Here is a 20,341-nt window from a genome sequence, read left to right as displayed (position 1 = left end):
TAGTTACTAAATCCAATGTGGTCATAATTTTTACCACTAACTGAATGGTCTCATCTTTTCCTAACTGAAGGATGCGTGACCAACACATATAATACTGTATTTCAGTTAGTGTACCTCAGGCTGGGGTGGATGTGTCCATAGCTATATATAGATGAGTCGTCAGTCATGTGAAAGTCAGAACACGTGGAATCACAGTATAACATTTGTGAGTGGGACCACTTCTGTCTTGTAGCAAATGTCACCCGTAGGCGAGAGAATAATGATCACACGTGAGCACATCAAAGACAGTCTACAAGAAAACATGTTTTCAAAGAAAAAAAATCTTAAAAGAGATGAAACAAGACATGGTGGTATCATGGTCTTGATATACACTGTAAAGGATAATTCTTATTCCAATTCTGATTTAGATCCAAATCATTCATAAAATTTAATGACTTGTTGATAAAAAATTTTCATACAATGTGGTGCACAGCTGAAGAAGATTCTCACTTGATAGACATCCCAGGAGCTTTCAAATCACTTAATCTTCCACCTGCTGTTCCCTTCTTCCTGTGTTCACACAACTAACACTCACAATCCATGTAGGACTGCTTTATATAAATCTCCACTCCTGTACTATACAATATGGCCTCGGTGGATTGTAATACGGCCTGGGACTCTTTAATTTCCTACCATTGTGTGAGCTGTGGTTGTAGGGAGACAACCGGAGATATATCTGATTCCGTTTCTTCTGGGGACAAACAGTGCCATTTTTAAACCTGCTGGTGATCATGCTCACTAATGAACTCCACATCCTGTTGATAAGTGTTCGGCTGGCCACCTGTGATCACTGACGTCCTTCTTTTCATCATCAACACTGAGAGCCTGGCAGCACCACATGTTGATTTGTAGAATATAGATTTGTAGAAGAGAATAAGCATCCTGTTTACACCTGAACTTTTTTGGCCTGCTTGTTCCTATGGATACTGAAGTTGATATCTTTTTTACTGCCATTCTAACAAAAGTTTAAGTACCACAAAAACTTAAGGTGGTGCATAAATCTTATGACTTATTGTAGTTTTGAATATAGTTGGAGCCATATTGATATCAAATGAACACGTTGGCAGAATGTACTGCTCCTGGGTGAAACCTGGATATTTCATGTTGGATGTTTGGTCAACGTTGCATTAGAATTTTGTCCGCTGCAGACGATATCTTTTCCACACATGACGGGATGTTATCCTTAGATAAGCTAAGCACACTACATTACAGGTTTTGCGCAGGTGCCGATGTGTGTATCACATGTGGTAATCTGTAGGCAGGTCTGCCTCTGTGAAGCTGTAGAAGGAGATATCTCCGTTGTCCACCACCGCCCAGAGGAGAGGCACGGGGGAACTCAGCTGGTTCAGCTGCACGATCAGCGCTAACTCAGGCGCCGCGTCAGAAAACCTACAGGAAACAACAACATAGAGAAGACTACCAACTATAGCTTCTGAAGTCTTGTCCTATATTACCGTGAAAGTGCAAGATAGAAAAACATGCCATCTACTGTAAATGTAGAAACTTTTGCAGTGGTTTTACTTTGCAGTAGGAGGGAAAAGCAGGATTTCACAGTGTGTTAAAGCTTGAGGTTGAAACAGTTCTGAGGTAAATTACAACAGTATAAATCACATTTGTGGGACTATGATTTCATTGTAAGAGGTCAATGCAAAAACTATTAAACTAAAACCACTGCAAAAGTTTCTGCATTTACCAAATTTCAATCAAACCTTTTTTCCAGCTTGTTATTATTATTGTTATTCTACCAATCAGCATGCCTTCATGGAAAAGTTGCTATGCATGAAAAAAAACAAAGTCTCACTTGTGCATTCTTGCTATTCCTCAGAACCTTACAATTAGCATTCTACATGAAGTTTGACTAGCAGAACAACCCATGGGGCCAGTTTACCACGGATGGGAGTTAACCCTGGATGGAATACGTTGCTCAGTGGATGGAATGTATTGCTCAGTGGTCAGCAAAGGATTACAACACAAAGAGACTTGATTGCATACTTCAGTGTAATCCCTTTTCTATTGCATATTATCTACAGGTCATTGACCAGGCTAAAGCACAGACATTTTGTGTCTTTTGACACAGTAGCTGTAGACAGTTTCATTTTTGGCTCAAGATATTCATTGACATAAAAAATGTATAAGAAAGTGGTTACTCTATATTCAGGCAAGCCCGTTTTTAAAACATTCTGAAGCAAAAATCAACCATAAAAAAAAGTTGAATATGATAATATTCACCTCAATCTGAAAAATCAGAGTCTGTTTTCATCGATCATGTTGAATTTCTAGTTATGCATTAATTTTTAAGATCCACAAACCAACAAATCAAATTGGTGTGGCCTGACCTTCTACATGTATGCATGTACAACCCCAACAGACCTTTACATTATATAATTATCTTATCTACAAGGCATTACATCTTCAAAGTGCACAGCCTTGCACTTTCAATGGAGATCAATATGATGTCACGTATCCTGGGAATTGAGCTTCAGAGAAGAATTCTACTCATGATAATGGTACCAATGCTGAGCGGAAGTGAAATCATTATAGATAAAATCAAGACTGAAGGGAGAGTTTTCACAAACAATTTCCTTTTCATGTTTATGAAGATCACTCGTCCTGAAACATAATATTTATAAACTTAGTTTAATCAATACACAGGAATAAAGCAGAGTTAAAGACTTTTTGACCACTATTTAGCAATCTTCATCAGGTAAAAAGCTGATAGATGAAAGTTATCCTCCTTCAAAGATCTTTCAACAAATGATCCTGCAGTTCAATAACAAGCTTCTAGGGGCCTAAACTCGTGTCACTTCCTACCAAGCGCAACAGCTATCTACCAACCAAAATTCGTGACCCTAGCATGTCAAGATCACAAGATATCAAAGCTACCATAGAGCCCAAAATCTAATCAATTCCAGGTCTCATCATGACCTATCCACCTACCAAGTTTGATGATAATCCATCCATAGCTTATTGAGTTATAGTGCTAAATCACATATATGTAACGTTATAGTACATATACATACATACATACATACACACACAAATGCTATCAAATACATAACCTCCTGGCAAAGGTAATAAATATTCCTTTCTTGTACTCTCCAAGCAGAGGTTGCGGGGGAATGATCGTTACCTTTTTATATATGGCCGTTTTTTTGTTTTTGTCGCTACCCCCACCAAGCCATTAGCCCGTCGGTGGCTAATGGATACTGCCTGGCCAATTTGATACTGTCGTTTTGCCACCAAAAGGGAATTCTGCTTGGAGATTACCTTTCTTGGCAATCTTTCTTGTTTGTACTGAAGGCAAGTCAAAGAAGACTCGAGTGTCTCTGATATACTAGTAGGGCGTGACCTTGACTTCGTAAGCAGAAGATGAAGATAACAAGTACTGGTGATGGCAAGGTCAGCACAGCAGGCTTGTTATCTTACAATCAGTTGATACATGAACCTGGGAGGGAGTTCTGAAGGAGAAATAATTACCAACCTTCTCCCTATTGAAAGCACTATCCAGGTACCAAATTTGTGTTCAATTTGGCTCTACTTTTAGCAGAACTCAGGAGGAGGGTAAACCTTCAAGTTTAACTTGTCACTGGCAGTCTAGTCTCTACCAGACTGTAATGGGTTAACTAGAAAATACATGTGGTAGAATGCCAAATACTGATGATTAATATGCCAGAGGAGTTAGAGGGCCAGAGGAGTACACTTTGCCACCCATGCATTGTAACCTACTTTGCCACCCTAGGTTGCAAATTGTACTCTCTGTACTAGCTTAATAACTCCTCTGGCATACTATTCAGTCCATTTGGCAAATTTCTACTATTTTTCAAACAACCTGGGGAGCCTGGTAGAGGCTAGTACCATTACAGCATGGAGTGATAAGAGACATGCAAGAATAGAGAGGAACAGAGAGGACATTCTGAGCTTTGAAGTTCCTATCTTTCAACCTAATACCATTTTCAGTTGGCCAACCTCTGTCTTCTTAAGATTGACTTCATCATATTACTGCCAAACATGCAATTGGTTGCAGAAGATAGGAGATAGATAGCTGGCCAGTGGGCTTGAGCTTCATTGGGAAGCTCCACTTTGTAGTATAATCAAGGGGAAACTTAAGGCACCATAAAGTGGAAACTCAACTGGACTTACATCTTTGACCATTGAGGGATGAAGGATGCCTACGGGTACAGATGGGAGAAACTGTACAGTAATTTTTAGATGAAGCATTCAGTGTCCAACTGATATTCTAAAAGATTGACTGACTTGAAGACCACTGAGAGGAAACTGTATGCAGATAAAACAAAGTGGAAACTGTCTGGAGATGGAGCAGGGAAGAATTTGTGTGTGAAAAAAAGTGCAGCTTCCTGTAGATTGAAGATATACTCATTTTTCTCATCATCCTTCTGGATCAGCTCTTTTCAAACTTCAATCCTTTCCCATGATCCCCTGTTCCCTGGTAAAAACCCTTTATTGACTGAAATGTAGTAAAGTGCCATGATTTCCTTGATTGATAAACAGTTTGATTAACCAGCACAACCGTACACATTTTGCATCACACTGCATACCCATTTTGTGGTGTATGGGTAATGATGATAGCAGCCATGTTACACTGAACAGCAATTTCCAAGAAGTAACTGAGTGTTCTGTATTGACGGTTACATACTAAGAGCAAACACAATGTTACCACACTCAAAAGTAGCCCTTATATCCACAGAATCATATTGGAATGTACAAATCTCCCAACTGGAAATGGAATCATTCATCAGCAATATCCCTGGCTGAATACCCATGGTCAAAGTGAAGACCAATTTAGTGACATTATGAGAACATCTTCTACATGTACATCTACATGTACTAACAGCAACAATGAGCTGGGAGATTGAGAAGTAAAGAATGCTGGTGATTTAAAGAGTAGAGAGTTGATCACAGATTTAGGTCCCATTATTACACTCGTCTGACATTCATTCCATGCTGGTGCAAAAATGTCCATGTACCTGACTGAATACAGAAAATTTGTTGTCAGCTACAGTACTAGTGATAGTCAACTCGATTCATACTAGTATGTGAACACTGCATCTATGTTCAGACACAGTGTCTACTCTAAATCTTGAAATTTTTTGCTGAGGAGAGGTCACAAAATCATGATGCTGTGAATATGTACCTCCAATGTACCTACATGTACTGTACTAAGGAGTTGTTTCAACCATGACATACCAAAAACCTCATTCCCCTTTTACCTCAAATTTGCAAAAATAAATGAATTTACAGCATTATGACAAAGTCCAAATTGAATACTGAACAGAGAATTCGCATGCAAATTGTCAATTGCATCTAGTCTAAATTTCACAGTACATTGAATTTATCAATTACCTGATAGCGGAGGTAAATAATACAATGTACTATAAATGGTGGACAGTGATTGTATATCTCGACCAAGCATGGACTGTTTGAGGTGTAATCAGTGTGAAAATGGACTCGTAAATATCTGTGCACGGTAGACATTAGCAAAATGGATTTTGGATTATCCCAGTAGTAAATTCCTTTCATTGGCTGTTGACTGATTTATAATCAAGTCCAGGAAACTTGGATGTACTGAGATATTGGGTCTAAGGAGTATAAAGAAAAGGAGTAAAAGTATTTTGTTTTTATAAAATTTGATGAGAACATATATATTGTTTTCACTTCAATTACACATAGCTGGCTATGTCTACAGTAAGTCCACAGCATGAGTTTGTAAGAAAGACAAATTTTTGAAATGAAATTATTACAACATTTTCACTAATCATCATTTAGTACATAGTCACTATAAGAATTTTTGCAATTGCACAGAAACAGTACCTGAAACATTACTCTTGCAGCAAGATACTAGTAGAATTCTATGAAAATGTTTCCAGTTTGTGAATGTTTTACAGTCACTGTGGTGGAGTCTAGACATTTTCCATTATGAGTCTGCATGTCATACAGATATAGTATATCCAGGTAATTCAGAAGGAAATATATATATATAGCATCTAAGAATATAAGTAGAGAATGGCAAAGCTATTTTGTGCATAGCAGTAATAGTACAAATATAGCAGGCAGTACATCCGTTATTCTACCTTCTCCCCAGAATGGCATTGTTACTTAGGTTTGGCATTTTTCTATCAGGTATACCCGTGCTATCTGTAGCAGCATGGGATATCCGGGAGACATTGTGTCGCACTGAACTTCTGGCATGTCTAACGTGAGACTGATTACTTGTCACTCTGCAGGTATGGGCTAGTAGATCAAGAAAAATGGAACCACAAGAAAAGATGACCTTTCAAAAGGTAAAAAGGACAGCTTACTGAATTAGAAGTACACCGAGATACTAAATTTTCTGAGAGCTTTTCTGTCATAGGAAGAAGCATTAAAATGTCTCTAGGTCTTTCTCAGAATGTCGAAGAATTAAAAACACTTCATACAAAATCTAACTGTGAATATTGCAGGAGTACAAACTGATCCTTCTTCACGTCCTTTGCACACATGCCCTTGAGCAATACACACATCAAAAGTATGACATTAGTAGTGATTTAGTACAGGCAGAAAGGAAATAACAGAGTAATTCAACAAACAGTCAAGACAAATGATACCATGCCATGCCACGGTCAATGTAAGCACTCCAATACAATGATAGATGAGTACATTTCCATCAGGATCTTAACTCTCTCCCCAGTGATTTGTGCTGTAACTTGTGTAAGTGATATGAATTCAGGCACAATGATAGGCCCCTGTAGGGGCGAAGGTTACAGAGTACAGCACACATTCAGCAAACTATTTGTTCTTTTTTTTCAAGCTGGGATTTTCTTTCCTATACATCTTGAAATGAATGTTTTTAAATATTTTCTTCAGCATTTTCAGAATCTTTAATAATTTAAAGTCGGGTGCTGTATTATGGATGATTATGGATCAAGCTAGTCTGCAGTCATGAATAAACAAATGTTCAAACTCTTGAAATGTTCATATGATTATTAGATAGACATAGATATCAGAGGCATCAAATTTCATCTCAATGTTAAACTCAAAGTATTGCATGATGAATCATTATTATAGTAGAAACCCATACCTTATGTATGTTATGAGGTCTAATGTAACAGTTGCATATGTACAAAGAAAGAACAATGCAGAAAAGGGAAATGAGGAACTATCAGATCCATCTAATAGCATGTAAAAGGTGTGTTTTTCATGGGAATACATTTCAGCACCAAGGAAAGAGCAAGTTTTTGTGTCAAATAGACACGCAACACAAACTAAATCAAGCCACTGGATGACTTCTCTGAATTTCTGATAGCATCCACTATCTTTCATCAGTGACTCTCACTCATTCTCAGTCACTGACCAAAGTTTGAAGATGCTATCTGAAATGTCTCTTCAGAGGATTTATCCAGTTGCTTGATTTATTTTGTATTACATAACATTCTACCTGGATGTCTGACCTTCATGGATGTAGACAGTCAATTTCACAGCTTACTGCTTTCCAATGAACTCCAGCCCTGTACATGAACAATGCTGAAAGTACGGCAGCAAAATTACCAGGGAAATATGATCTGGAGCTTAATGATGTCTGAGAATTTTAAACTAAAGGGCACCATCTTGCGTCTAGACCTGAGCAAATATTTCAGTCAATCATTTCAAGCTATTCTTGCCACTGCCTCCATGTGTTGTGCACTGTTGATATAGTTGCCATGGACTTATTGTGTATACCAGCAGGGCTTAAATCTTTGATGTTGAAAGTGCACTAATGACTTGACCGCCAAGTAAAAGGAGTGGCATTCAAACGGGATTTTCGGATCACCCGTACTGCTTTGCACTAGACCATCACACAATGTGCTGCTAATAGATCAAGTATGAAAGGTCCTTTAATGCAGATGGTAACTATATATTTTTCTTATGTACCATAACCAACCAAAGGTGCCCTTTGTTCAGTTGTGTGGGTGGGAAGGCATTATAAAGGTCCAGTGGGCCACTACAAAAGCACAAACAGGCATTACCGGCTTATTGCAATAGCCATGAAATGAAAGTCAAAGCTACATGTAGAATCCATCTTCTAAGAAATAGCATATGCACTGTTATGTAATATTTCAGCTTCATATAACAAAATGTACTTATAGTCCAGAGTTATATAACTTCCCAACTACATAGGAACATAATGAATAGCTGATTCAGAAGTTATGCTGCAGCTGCATCAAGATAATTTTTAAGTTACATTTTGTAGTACTGATGTTTCTCAGTGTCAGTGGTGCGATGAATGATCATGTTGGGTAATGATTATTTCCACTTATTAGAGGTCATAAAATGTTCTAACATAAAGATATGGCTTGGTACCAAAATACCCTTTTTTGGTACCAAAAAGGTTGGTACCAAAATACCCTTTTTTGAAATTACTAACATCAAGCAATAATTTTGCTCACTTGTTTGCTCTACTTGTAAAAATGTTGTCCTTTCATAGACATGACACTACAGAACTGGGGAATTGTGGGTTTGCATTTTTTTTTCAAATTTCATTTCAATAAGATGTAAAATAGACATAGACATGCAATGGTGTAAGCATAAACAGACATAGAGTCAAAGATTCTTCCACTAGATAACTTGTGCTTGCAGTTTCGAATGGCTTCAGGAATGCCAGAGACTAAGCTTGATATCTTTTGTAAAACATATTGCATAGACCTTACTTTGGTACTATGGTGTTCGCATGACAGCATAGAGATTCTAGCAACACATGTGCAGGTGTCATAATCATGTTTGCAATGTTTTATAAGCCACCTAATTCATCATAAGCAACCTAGCAACTATATCAGTATCAGTAAGTCCTCGGATTAAAGCTGATGTCACACAACTAAATTGATGATAATCAGGTTATGAGTTCTTATAGTTATATGAAGGGTTAAAGTGAAAATCTATCATGACAGACATTATCTCTACCACTGCAGACTCCAGCCAGACTGCAAATCTCATATATTCCTCTGATTGATTTTTAATGTGCATTTCTGCTGTGATGTGTTTGGCATATTGATAATCGTTCATGAACTTGTGGGGTCAGTGAGTTGTGGGCTATAAGACCTAGATGGGTGATAGGTCAGCTAGTTTATGTGTGCCAGAAGGCATCACATTTGTTACTAGTAACTGTAACTGGACAGTCATGGTATAAATAACAACTAAAGCTTGGCAACCTGGCAGGCATGCAACATAACAGTTAATAGTGTTCTTTCCTTTGATGTTCTAGTCCTCTTTAATCTCATTATTCATTTCAAACTCATTTCACATGCCTCCTATAATAAGATGATTCTTCTTTGAAATTTTCACACTTTCCTGTATCCACCATATGGATGGAATAAAGCCGATAAATTATACAGTATTTCCTAACAGCTCAGTAAACAGGGATCATCCCCATGGCCATATAAAGGTCTGTTGGCCAGAGACGGACTGATTTTCTTTGACTGATTCCTTCACACTACCCTGCACTCTAAGCGATGACCTTTGCTCTGACGTTAAATCAGAACAACAGGCATGGATGGAGACTCATGCTGGAGGCAGGCGGATAATTGCAGGATGGCACCCATCCATTATAACACTGTGATTTATGCGCATATAAATTCTTTCACAGTGTCAACATTGTTTCCTCTTGTTGACATACATGTACATGTACTTAAATGATATACGTAAGTGTACCTGTTTATTTGTTATTCTACTTTAATTTCAAAAGTAAGTGAATTAAAAAAAAAGAATGGTTGCCAAGTAGTCAGTTTACCTAAAAATAGCATTGTTTTATATGCATAGCTTGTTTGTCATCATTAGATACACTACCATAACATCACGTAGTGACGTCAATCAATACGCTGTGTTAAAAATAACACGCATTTACATGATTTAATGACTGAAGGAACCATCCAAAGGATATACTGTTTCTCTGTTTATGGTCCACATTACAGTAGTTACTGTTAGCTGGGTGTATCAAGCTGTGCAGCACCAAAATTTGAATGTGTCCCTACTTTCCCCAGTAAATTAACATCTATCTCATTGATGAAGGCAAGCATTGTTCATAGACAATTCCAACTCTACTAATGGATGAAATATAGAAATTACGTCTGGATTTTTTGAGACATCACTCTTCTACAGCATCACTGTCTATGAGTGCTTCTTTCTCTAGATATAATCAATACATCTCTGGATGAATTGATTAGCTGGAAAAATTCAAGCTATCAGAAATGATGATGATGATCTCTTCATGATTTATGTGAAAGTTATTTACAGTGCACTGTCGGGATCCAGAACATTCTGTAAAGTTCTGTTACATGTATATTGGTATTCTCTGCCATACTTGGGCTTGAAAGGGTGGCTTTACTGTGGTTCATGTGGAGAAATTGAGGGTATCAATTAGTGTTAAAAGGAAGGGGCATATTCAAATCATCAAATTGTTTCACTACGTCTTATTTTCACTCGAGGTATCTGGCCATAACACTGAAACCTTGTAGTCTCCAACTCAGGTTTAAATGGAGTTGTTCTGTAGCTGTAAGATATTGTAGCTGTAGACTGTCCCTGGTACTGAAGAGAAATTGATTAAATTTTACCTTCCCACTGAAAACCAGAGGATTACTTCCGTATGCCCTTACACGTACTTTCGTTTTCAATCCCCTTGGAGATTTTGTTTCACATTCATTGAGTCTTCAGTGTCATTTCCTCCATGTCATTTTCCAGGCCTCTGGCAAATTCAATCTAGGATAGGATATGCCAAGGACCTTCAAATCCCAATCCTCCACTGGTAGAAGGAATGTTGTAGACTACTGTATTGACCTCTTGGGCACGGCATGTCGGAAAGTCAAGCACAATTTTCTGAAGAAATCTTGTGCACCAGGCAATAGTAGTTCAGCTCTTTGTTTCAGTGTAGTGTACATTTAAGAAGACAACCAGCAACATCTGAGTATGCTATCCTGCAACAGGATAGCAACAAATATGTAAAACACAACTTTAACTATGTCAGCTGAGTGCTGTTCAGCACCAGGGACAAGCCATGTTTTGTAATAAGATGAAAACTTTCGTGTTACATTTTGAAAAATCGTGACTGCTTTGACAAATGGGCCTTATTACATGTACATGAACACATGCAAAGCTATCTAATCCCTCCAGAGGCTCAAATTCCATTGGCAAAGGGCTTTACTCAAAAGTTCTTACCTCTGAACACAAACCCTGAGGTTGGGCCTGCCAGGCTTGGATTTCTTAAAGTGAGAATCAGGCAGGAACACGTCATACGCAATCTCCAGGGTTCTATCAGGTTTCGGGAGGCTGCACAGGACAAAAACAAGGTAATCAGAGATGGTTTTCAGAGGATGTTTAGTCAACATTGTATCAAAATTTTGCCCACTGCAGATGATATCTTTTCTGACACAATATTTGAAAACTATAGGCAGGATGTCATCCCTAAATACCGGCACACACCTTTATATGACCTTAAACAGTGATATTACATCCAATACACCATACATTACAGGATTCACAGTACATTCACTGTACTGCCAACGTACTGTATGGAGGCAATTTTCATACCATCCATATAAGAAGAGTAGACCTAAAAATTTTTACATTCTAGAACTTAAGATTCTTTTTGAAAAATATGGGTGCAAAGAGTACTTCTGGTAGAATGATTTATAGCAAGATAACAAAAATTACAGGAAAATATGGCTTTCAGTGAAGGGCTCTCACAAGCAGGCACCAGTGAAAGTTAAAATGCACAGCAGTGGTTCACCTAGGTGAGGTAAGCTTAATGTCTCTCATGCATCAACAGAAGTCCCAGCTAATAAGGGAAGACTGCTGAAGCACTAAGGCTAATTTAAGCATTTACGTTCCACTTGTCTCACGAGATGTGTCTTTTAACAAGCCAGATGGCGCATCTTTTATCTAGGTCTCGACTGAGGTTAATCACTGATGCTGTAATTAGACCATCATAAGGGGCTGTTTGCATTTACTCCATTCAAATTCATTGCACATGCACATGGCACTGGTAAGCTGGTGTCTCTAATACAGAAATACCTGATTCAAAATGGTTCAAAGACAGAAGATTGGCATCAGCAGGCACATGCACATATCAAAGTTCCTTCCTGTACCTAAATATGGTGCATAGGGGCTTTTTAGAGCAACTCTCATCTCCTTTTCAGTAGCCCTTGGGCCATACAGTTGTGCAATCACTACGGCAGTGGGCTAGTCCACAGTGACTCATGTAAATATAGTCAGCTATTATTTCAATAATCAATTTTCCTATTCTGGTACTAAGTTTGATACTATTTTGATGTCTATTATGTCTAAGTCATAATTGAATTTGGTGTTGTGTGGTGTACTTGTAACGTTATATACAGTGTTTGCAAAGGAACCAAGAGGTTTTGGGTTCATGTTGTGTGTACCATCTGAGAATGTAAATTGGACATTTCTTGGAAAAAATGGAACATATGCTTATCTATTTGCCAGCTGAAATACAGAAAGAAAGAAGTTAGAGTCCATTTAGTTCTCCTCAATTAGTACTGATACACAAAAGAACTGTCAGTCAAAATTCTTGTTTCCAATGGATACTGCTACTTGCGTCTGTGACCCATATTTTACAAGTGGTCTTCAAGTTATATAATGCAGCGATGAATGCAGGATATTCTTTCCTCAAAATCTTGCATTCATAACTGCTTTACATATGAAGGGTACTTATGAAATATGGGTCACATCAGCAAGTAGAACATCCGGCCATCTTCAGAAACATTCGCATCCATAACTCCTGAGTATCTATGGGAACAGAATTTTGATAGACTTGAGGTCTTTTGCTCATCAGTACTAATGAGGAGAAATAAATGGACTCATAAATTCATGGTTACAGTAATGGCCAGGGCTCAAACTACTTTTTTATTCACACCTGCACTGGTGCAGGTAACATTGAAAATTTACTTCATAGGTGGAAACAGTCAGTGCAGAAAATAAAAACCCACATACACTACATTTACTTGTACAAACCCAGTACATGGACCATTGCAGAGTATAGTTGAAGGTGGACAAATTTAGAAATACCTGCACAGCTCTGATTTTACCTGCACTAACCTGCATATGAAGGTGTTATTTTGAGCCATAATGGCTATTCTTTTAACATATTGGGTCTTGGCTGATATTAAATCTATAATTAATCTATCAGAATTGCAATGTTTGCTCATGTAGCTCAGAAGTTAAAAGACTATATGTGTAAAGACAGAAATGAAATGAGGATGATCATGATAGCCATGCCTTCCCTCCCTCACTAAAGTTATAAAAAGGAATAACCCTTGGACATTGCTTCAGAGTCTGCAAGATACATTAAAGTTTCCCCCATTTACAAAATGTATGCTGCACTTTGGAGACTGGATTGAATGACCTGCTAGATGGATGGTAGGCCCTTTTTGCAAGGCCTGTGATCCTTATAGAAAGTGTGATGGTGTCTTGGGGATTAGAGGTAAACAGACTTTGGTGACATTAGACGGTGACAGTAAGATTTATGTCCCTTCTCCAGCTGCCATGGGTTGTGTCCATCTTTCATCTGTAGTAGTGGCATGCTGTTTGGGTGAAACCATTGAATCTGTGCCAGTACAGCTGCAGAGATTGAAATTCAGTATAGGGAATAGGTGCACTGGAGTGACTTATCTCACAATTTTGGTACACAGAAAAAGATGTCTAGCTGCATCAGTGTATACCCACAGTCAAAAATTACATGCACAGCTCCAATTTTGGATACACACAAATGAATAGCCCTGAGTGTTTGTTTGTATTAATTAATCTCAATGACTATTCACTCATCTGATATTAGATAGTACTGCTGCAACAGTTATGTATTCATTACATGAGCTGTCACAACGGATTTACTTACAAAGTTATCGTCAAATTAATTTCTTTTGTTTTGGATCATTATACACCAGTAATCACATCCAAATTTCTGTTGTACCAGTACATGTAGTCACAGTGATGTAACATGAGCTGCCATGTGACCTAACCTGTTTATTTCTATTTTTAACTGCTGCATAAAATCAATTTAACCGAAAAACACATCACAATTATGTTACAGTAGTTCAATTCCCAACACAATTTATATAGGTTAATAGTTTTTAACCTTTTTCCTGCTGAACTAACATTTTAGCACCAAATTGTCTTGTTTACAGGATTGGGAAGCAGTGAGAAGGTTATTCATCATTGAGGTTTCCATATGACAGAAAATACAGGTTTTACATAACATGCAAAATATTCATGTGCGTAATATACAATTCTATTATGAATAGGCATAATTGACATATTGCACAGGTAATGATATAAACAAGCAATTTGCAGCATGTCAAAGCCTAACAGATTTATCACCAGTTTTAAATGAGGATGTTTGTAATGTTTGTAAGATAAGATGTGACAACAAGACTTTTAGTGATGACTAATGCCATACTAACCTGCTGCACTCTTTCTCCAGACTGATATTTTGAATCACCTGCAGCTTGCTTAAGATGGTACCTGAGTGAAAAGCAAAGACATATCAACACAAACAATTTGTCATCTTTGTGTCATTGGTAAGAACTTGATAATTTTGTCTTTTATTAGGCCCCACTGATATAATTTTATGGAAGACATCTGTGCGGCCATTGATTTTCACCTGTTTTAAAAATTTTTTTAAATGCCGCAAAAGGCCAGCAGGGTCGTAAAAGTTGCTATGTACTACTATGTACTACTGCAAATTCATAATACCAGCTCTGTACTCCTGTGGTTTAGCAGCATTTTTATTTTTGGCTGTAATTCTAAAATTTATTTGTCTGCTTGCACTACTTTGGGGGTTTTCAGAGGATGCCATCCATAAAATTAATTCAGTGTGGCCTTACAGTATCTTACAACATATATTTTCAGCTTGTCATATTTGTGTGCTACATAATAATTAATGCATTGTACATGTTTTAAAAGTAACAACATGAACAGGAATGACATGCTGTCTACCAGGAGGCTAGGTATGGTTTTCCTTTGCTACATGATTGGAAGCAATGAATATAAAAATGATGCCACCTGGAGAAACTATGTTAAACTACAAGGCATGCATGACCACTGAACAACCACATGTACAAAACACATAAAAGTTCCAGACTACATTACAATAGGTGATTTCATAATGGCCTCTTTGGAGGATATTCATATTGAATGCACAAAGCCCCAGTGGACTGTGAAAACTATATTTAACACTGTCAAATGTTATCTCCAACACATTAATACCCCAAGGCAAGAAACATGTTATCAGGAGTTGTCACACAGCGTGGCACTGATATGTGCTTACCCATAGAGATACACACTTACAGCCATCCATCAGAAGATTGATGTAGAACCACATGGGTTATCTTTAAGGAGCCTGAATGTATGCAGAGGTAGGCTGGTGTAACAGAGCAGTTAGAGCCCCCAGCTTTTACAAAGTACTGTTCAGAATGCTAATGATGAAGGGAGATTGTTTGTTTGGAAGTACAAATGTAACCCCTAATGTGAACATACTATAGCATGTCCAGAACAAAAGATACGAAAAAACAAAGTTCTGCTGCAGTACCAAGGTCAGCCACCAGGAGGCCCAAATTTGACCTTGACTTTTGCCTTCCAATAACCTAGCCACATACCAAATATCACCACAAACAGCTTTTGCGGACGGATTCACACACACACACACACACACACACACACACGCACGCACACGCATACATACAGACATAAACACACACACACACACACACACACGGACATACAGACAGACAAACCAAAAACAATACCTACATTTTCATGTAGGTAATAACATCAGCGATGTACAACTGTAGGGCTCTTGACAATCCCACCAAAATTGACAGTCAATAGAAGAGCTGCCCCAAATGGAACCCCAAATTCCTACTTGGCGGAAGGATCTACTCTACTGTACCCTTGATGCCTGTACAGATGAGAGTGTCTGGAGGGTAGGACAGCCCTGCAGCTAATGAAGTGTGGTTATTTTCAGACTGTCTGAGAGGCTGGCAGGTCTGAATTCCATCTCAAGAACGTGAGCAAAGCACGGAATGCTTAATGGGAACTGCAGAGGGATATGTACAAATGTAGTAGACAATTAAGTGGTGGTGGTAAAATTTACCGGTACTTAGAGATTGCAGGACTACATCTAGATTATATACAACATATAGCAATAGAACAAAACAATGTACAGCAGAAAAATTGTCGACTAATAGAACAGTAAAAGGTGTGATAAACCATACTGGTCTGGAGTTAACTACGGTACATGTGTATGTGTACTAGTAGTAGCTGATGTGTGATCTTTCAACATCTCAGATGACCTTAATACAACATGATTGCCCTTGACCCCAGTCATATATACACCAAGTTCAAATCAACCTCTGATCTTGAGGTGTGGTGGTGAAAAAGTTACAATGTTTCCTTGTTGGCATTTGTTATGCTAAATACAATTTCGTACGTACCTGTTCCATGTTTTGATTTTGTCACAGTACAATGTAACTAGAAGACCTGAATGTACCTAAACTACCAAAACAATCTAATAAACTCCATTGATTTATCATTTAGCCAACACAAATTTGATGTTTGGAACAGCCCATATAATTTAAATGGCATACATTCTTGGCTGTCAATGCCTAATAAAAGTAACATTTACAGCTTCCCAAATAATGCTGTGCATGTGTCACCATTTCCATAGAGGTGCACGAATTGTCGTCCTACCTCATTTCCCAACCTATCTAAGCAGTAATGGTGGAGAACTTGGGGGGATGAAGTATCACATGGTATTGCAAATAATATAGAGGTGTAAACCAGGGCCATTTTACCTTGGCGGAAACCAATTTCTCTGAAGATTAGGCTGTCCTTTAAAGCTGGTGAGGAATGGCTGTTGCCAGCCAATGTTGTAAATCTGTCGCCTAACTCATCAGCCACCGGAACGACATTGAACAAAAGGTCACAGGCCCACTTTCTGGGACAGCATTCCATATAGGTAAGATGTCTTAAAAGGTGTAATATAATTCTTGAGACCAAACCTGGAATCTATTTAAATGTAAACCTTGAGAAAGTATGAGGTCATGAGGTTAGGTTGCAGGGAAATTCTTGTCCCAAATGTGGGTTAGAGTTTAAACACATTCCAGTATTGAGCTAGAGGCACTGCCAGATGTCCTAGGAGGCATCCAGCTGAACAAAAAAAAGGCAGTAATAAAAGTATGTAGACTTTAAAAGACCTACCCATGTCTGTACATGTACCATACATACATCATCAGGCAGATTGTAGAAGACCTACCCATGTCTGTACATGTACCATACATAAATCATCAGGCAGATTGTAAGAAGACCTACCCATGTCTGTAGCATCACTTGGCCTGACCAATGGGGTGACATCTCCCTCCCACAGGTGTGCTACAGCTGTGTCAGACATGTCCACTTCCCTCTTCACTCCACACAGCTCCTTATACTCCACCCAGTTCCTGGACACTTTTCTTGGGTCATCTTCAGCTCTCAGGTTTGGCACAATCTTGGAAAGGTGCTCTGAATTGGATTTCCGTTTGCTTCCTTTCTTCGTGTTCAGTGAGAACGCACCTGTGTTGATCTTAAGAATGCTGTTCACCTGTACACCAGCTGGGAGGAGTTCTGCACTAGGTGCAGGGATCTCTGAGACATTGCAATCTTGTCCCACATTGGGTATGTTAATGTTGGTAAAGTCCCACTTGTATTCATGAGGTACCAAAACTGAAGAGTTCAATCCCTCTTGCTTCTCATTCTTGTCTTTCCTATCATTTTCACAGTCTATTTCCATCTGTTCATCATCCACAGGCTGTTCACTTCTTCCTTTCATCTTTGATTTTTCTCCCTCTGACCTTGGATCTGACATTTGATTGAAGGTTGAATGTTCTACTGTTGAATGTGATGCCGACTTCACTTCTTCTTCACTTTCTTGGCTGGCAAGCTTGTTTCTATGTACATTTTGTACCTCCTCCGTTTTATCTAAGTTACCTGAAGAAGCTTGTTCTTCCTTTAAGTTTGAAGGAAACCAGTCCCTGACTTGTGAACTTAGGCCTTCCTTGATTCGCTCCTTCAAGGGGATGTATTCATCCAGCTGGATCTGACGCTCATACCAAGAGAAGTGCTCTCTGCAAAATGACAACAAGCTTGCATCACTGATTTGTTCAAATAAAAACTTTCAGATTAACATACACCAAAGATAGTTTCCTGTATTAACCTGGATAATATTTAGATGATATTTAAAGTTAGTATAATATTAGGTGTTACTGGAGTATAGTATTTCATACCTGAGGTACAGTATCCTGAATCTGGAAGAATAGTATTCCAAGGAGAATTAAAATCTGAAAAATCTTTAAAAGCCTGGTTACATGAGGGCTAGGGTACCTTGATTGATGTCTCATCAGTATGTAGCCAAGTCTGGACAGGTGAGCATATACCTGGTGGTGGCAGCAGAGATATATCATTATCATTAATAACATGTTTATGTGGTATGATAATCTTACTCTTTCAGAGGAACTGTACACATGTACATGTATATATACTAACTACTTATTTATTATCAACCCAATATGTTATGAAATGCAATGTTCTCAGCAGTCAGTTTTCAGTTGCATTAAAGGGTGTTCTATCATAAACATTGACAACTTGTTTATTCCAAAGATTGCAGTCTAGACAATTTGTCTAGACTGCAATCTTTGGAATCAGCAATATTGCAGTATGTCATTGACTTAGACTAGCAAATACATTGTAGCAACCTCTCACATGTGCCCCCTATCTTCCTTACCTGGTACTGCTCCATGCTGACCTTGTCCCCTAGCATCATGGCATAGGCCTGCTGTATCGCCAGTGGTACCTTATTCCAGTACACCTCAATGGAATTCTGAAGGAAATAAAACATGACTGATGCATTGATAGTACAAACTTTGAACTTTAGTCATTACTTGCGACATTTTGTTTGGAAAATTGGGAATTGCACCAGGACCTGAAGTGTGACAATGCAACAAATGCCTTAATAAATAAAATTATGAATACATGTACTCCAATACCATGTCAGAACACAACTTCTAGTGTTAGTGGGGTAACCATAGTTTTTATTGTAGACTTTCTTACCATCTCCATCAGGAAAACTACTTCTTCTGGATACAGATATTTCTTGCCTTCATCGGTGTGCCCCATGTGATGCCAGAACTTACCCTGCAAATATCCACAACAATAAAAATCAGCCATTAGGCAACTGGTCATAACAAAACATGTTTACATAACTTTATCATGGGTGAAAAGTGGTCTTCATCTTTCAATAAAAGGAGCTATAGATGAGCAAGGTATTGTATGCCATATAAGGTTATAATAATTAATGTACCTTGTCTACAGTGACTTCTGCAAGACCTAGATCTTCCAGCCAGGTTGCTGTGGACAGGTTTCCACTGCAAAATAACACCACACATGCATAAACTTTATATGATGTCGACGCATCTGAAATACATGGCATATAATTATATTACATTGTGGACCATTGTGGGCCTTACGACTTAGTGCCTTAAAGTTTGCATTTCCAAGTGGGGATGCAATGTCAAAAGGTGGCTCTAACACATTTCAGAAAACCTACATCTTATTGACCCTTTCCTCTGCCAGCATCCTCCTGTACAGACTGTACATGCCCTGCAGCTTCTCCTCCTGCTCCTGGCTCCCGTCTGGGGCATAGTCCTTCGTCCCCCCTCTGGGAGGAACAGTACGGTCCAGGTTCCGATGAGCCAGCAGTTCTTGTGCACTGTGGGTCGGACATGCAACACATGGAGTCTGTGTTTAGACACATATCTCATCTACATGTACATGTATGTATGTCCACACTGTAATCCTAGACCTATGGCTATAAAAATTTTACTTTCATTGATGCACAAAAAACATTTCTTTACATCTCCAGCCTGATGTAATAAACCATGAAAAATGACATTGTGCGAAAAAATGTATGATGAAGATATACTTTGGGGTAGAAATACACATGTAACCAAATGGGCCATATACTTGACATGATAACACTTTTTAGCAGCATAATTGAAGAGTCAATACTCCTTGCTATGGGAGGGGGGGGGGGCTCACCTCAGACGTGCAGCCTTCACCGGCGAACTACGGTCCTCCTCTTCAGCTATGTCGGCACTCTCCATCGTCACTGCATCTCAGGACATCCCAGAACACATATCCTGTCAAGAACCAAATTGTGGACGCCAGTAACACACCACACACCTAGCACCTCACATCTCTCCTCTCCTAGCGCACGTTTTTCGGTGACGTTTGA

General features: G+C 38.5%; 1 protein-coding gene across 1 annotated transcript; it reads right to left on the bottom strand.

Moving 5' to 3' along the window:
• Nucleotides 1-308: 308 nt before the first annotated feature.
• LOC109482811 (tRNA-splicing endonuclease subunit Sen54-like) lies at nucleotides 309-20,336 on the bottom strand. Its single transcript, XM_019785657.1, has 10 exons — nucleotides 20,146-20,336; nucleotides 19,655-19,816; nucleotides 19,409-19,472; nucleotides 19,159-19,242; nucleotides 18,833-18,928; nucleotides 18,433-18,485; nucleotides 17,386-18,176; nucleotides 14,478-14,538; nucleotides 11,218-11,328; nucleotides 309-1,428 (listed from the first exon to the last, which is right to left on the bottom strand). Exons 1-10 carry the CDS (start codon nucleotides 20,208-20,210, stop codon nucleotides 1,278-1,280), a joined length of 1,638 nt encoding a protein of 545 aa, XP_019641216.1. The 5' UTR covers nucleotides 20,211-20,336; the 3' UTR covers nucleotides 309-1,277.
• Nucleotides 20,337-20,341: the final 5 nt, after the last annotated feature.

Source organism: Branchiostoma belcheri, unplaced genomic scaffold (genome assembly GCF_001625305.1).
Source record: "Branchiostoma belcheri isolate BF01 breed outbred unplaced genomic scaffold, Haploidv18h27 scaffold11, whole genome shotgun sequence".
Classification (NCBI taxonomy): Eukaryota; Metazoa; Chordata; class Leptocardii; order Amphioxiformes; family Branchiostomatidae; genus Branchiostoma; species Branchiostoma belcheri.
Note: the sequence above shows the minus strand (reverse complement) of the source record. Positions and strands in the feature narration are given on the sequence as shown.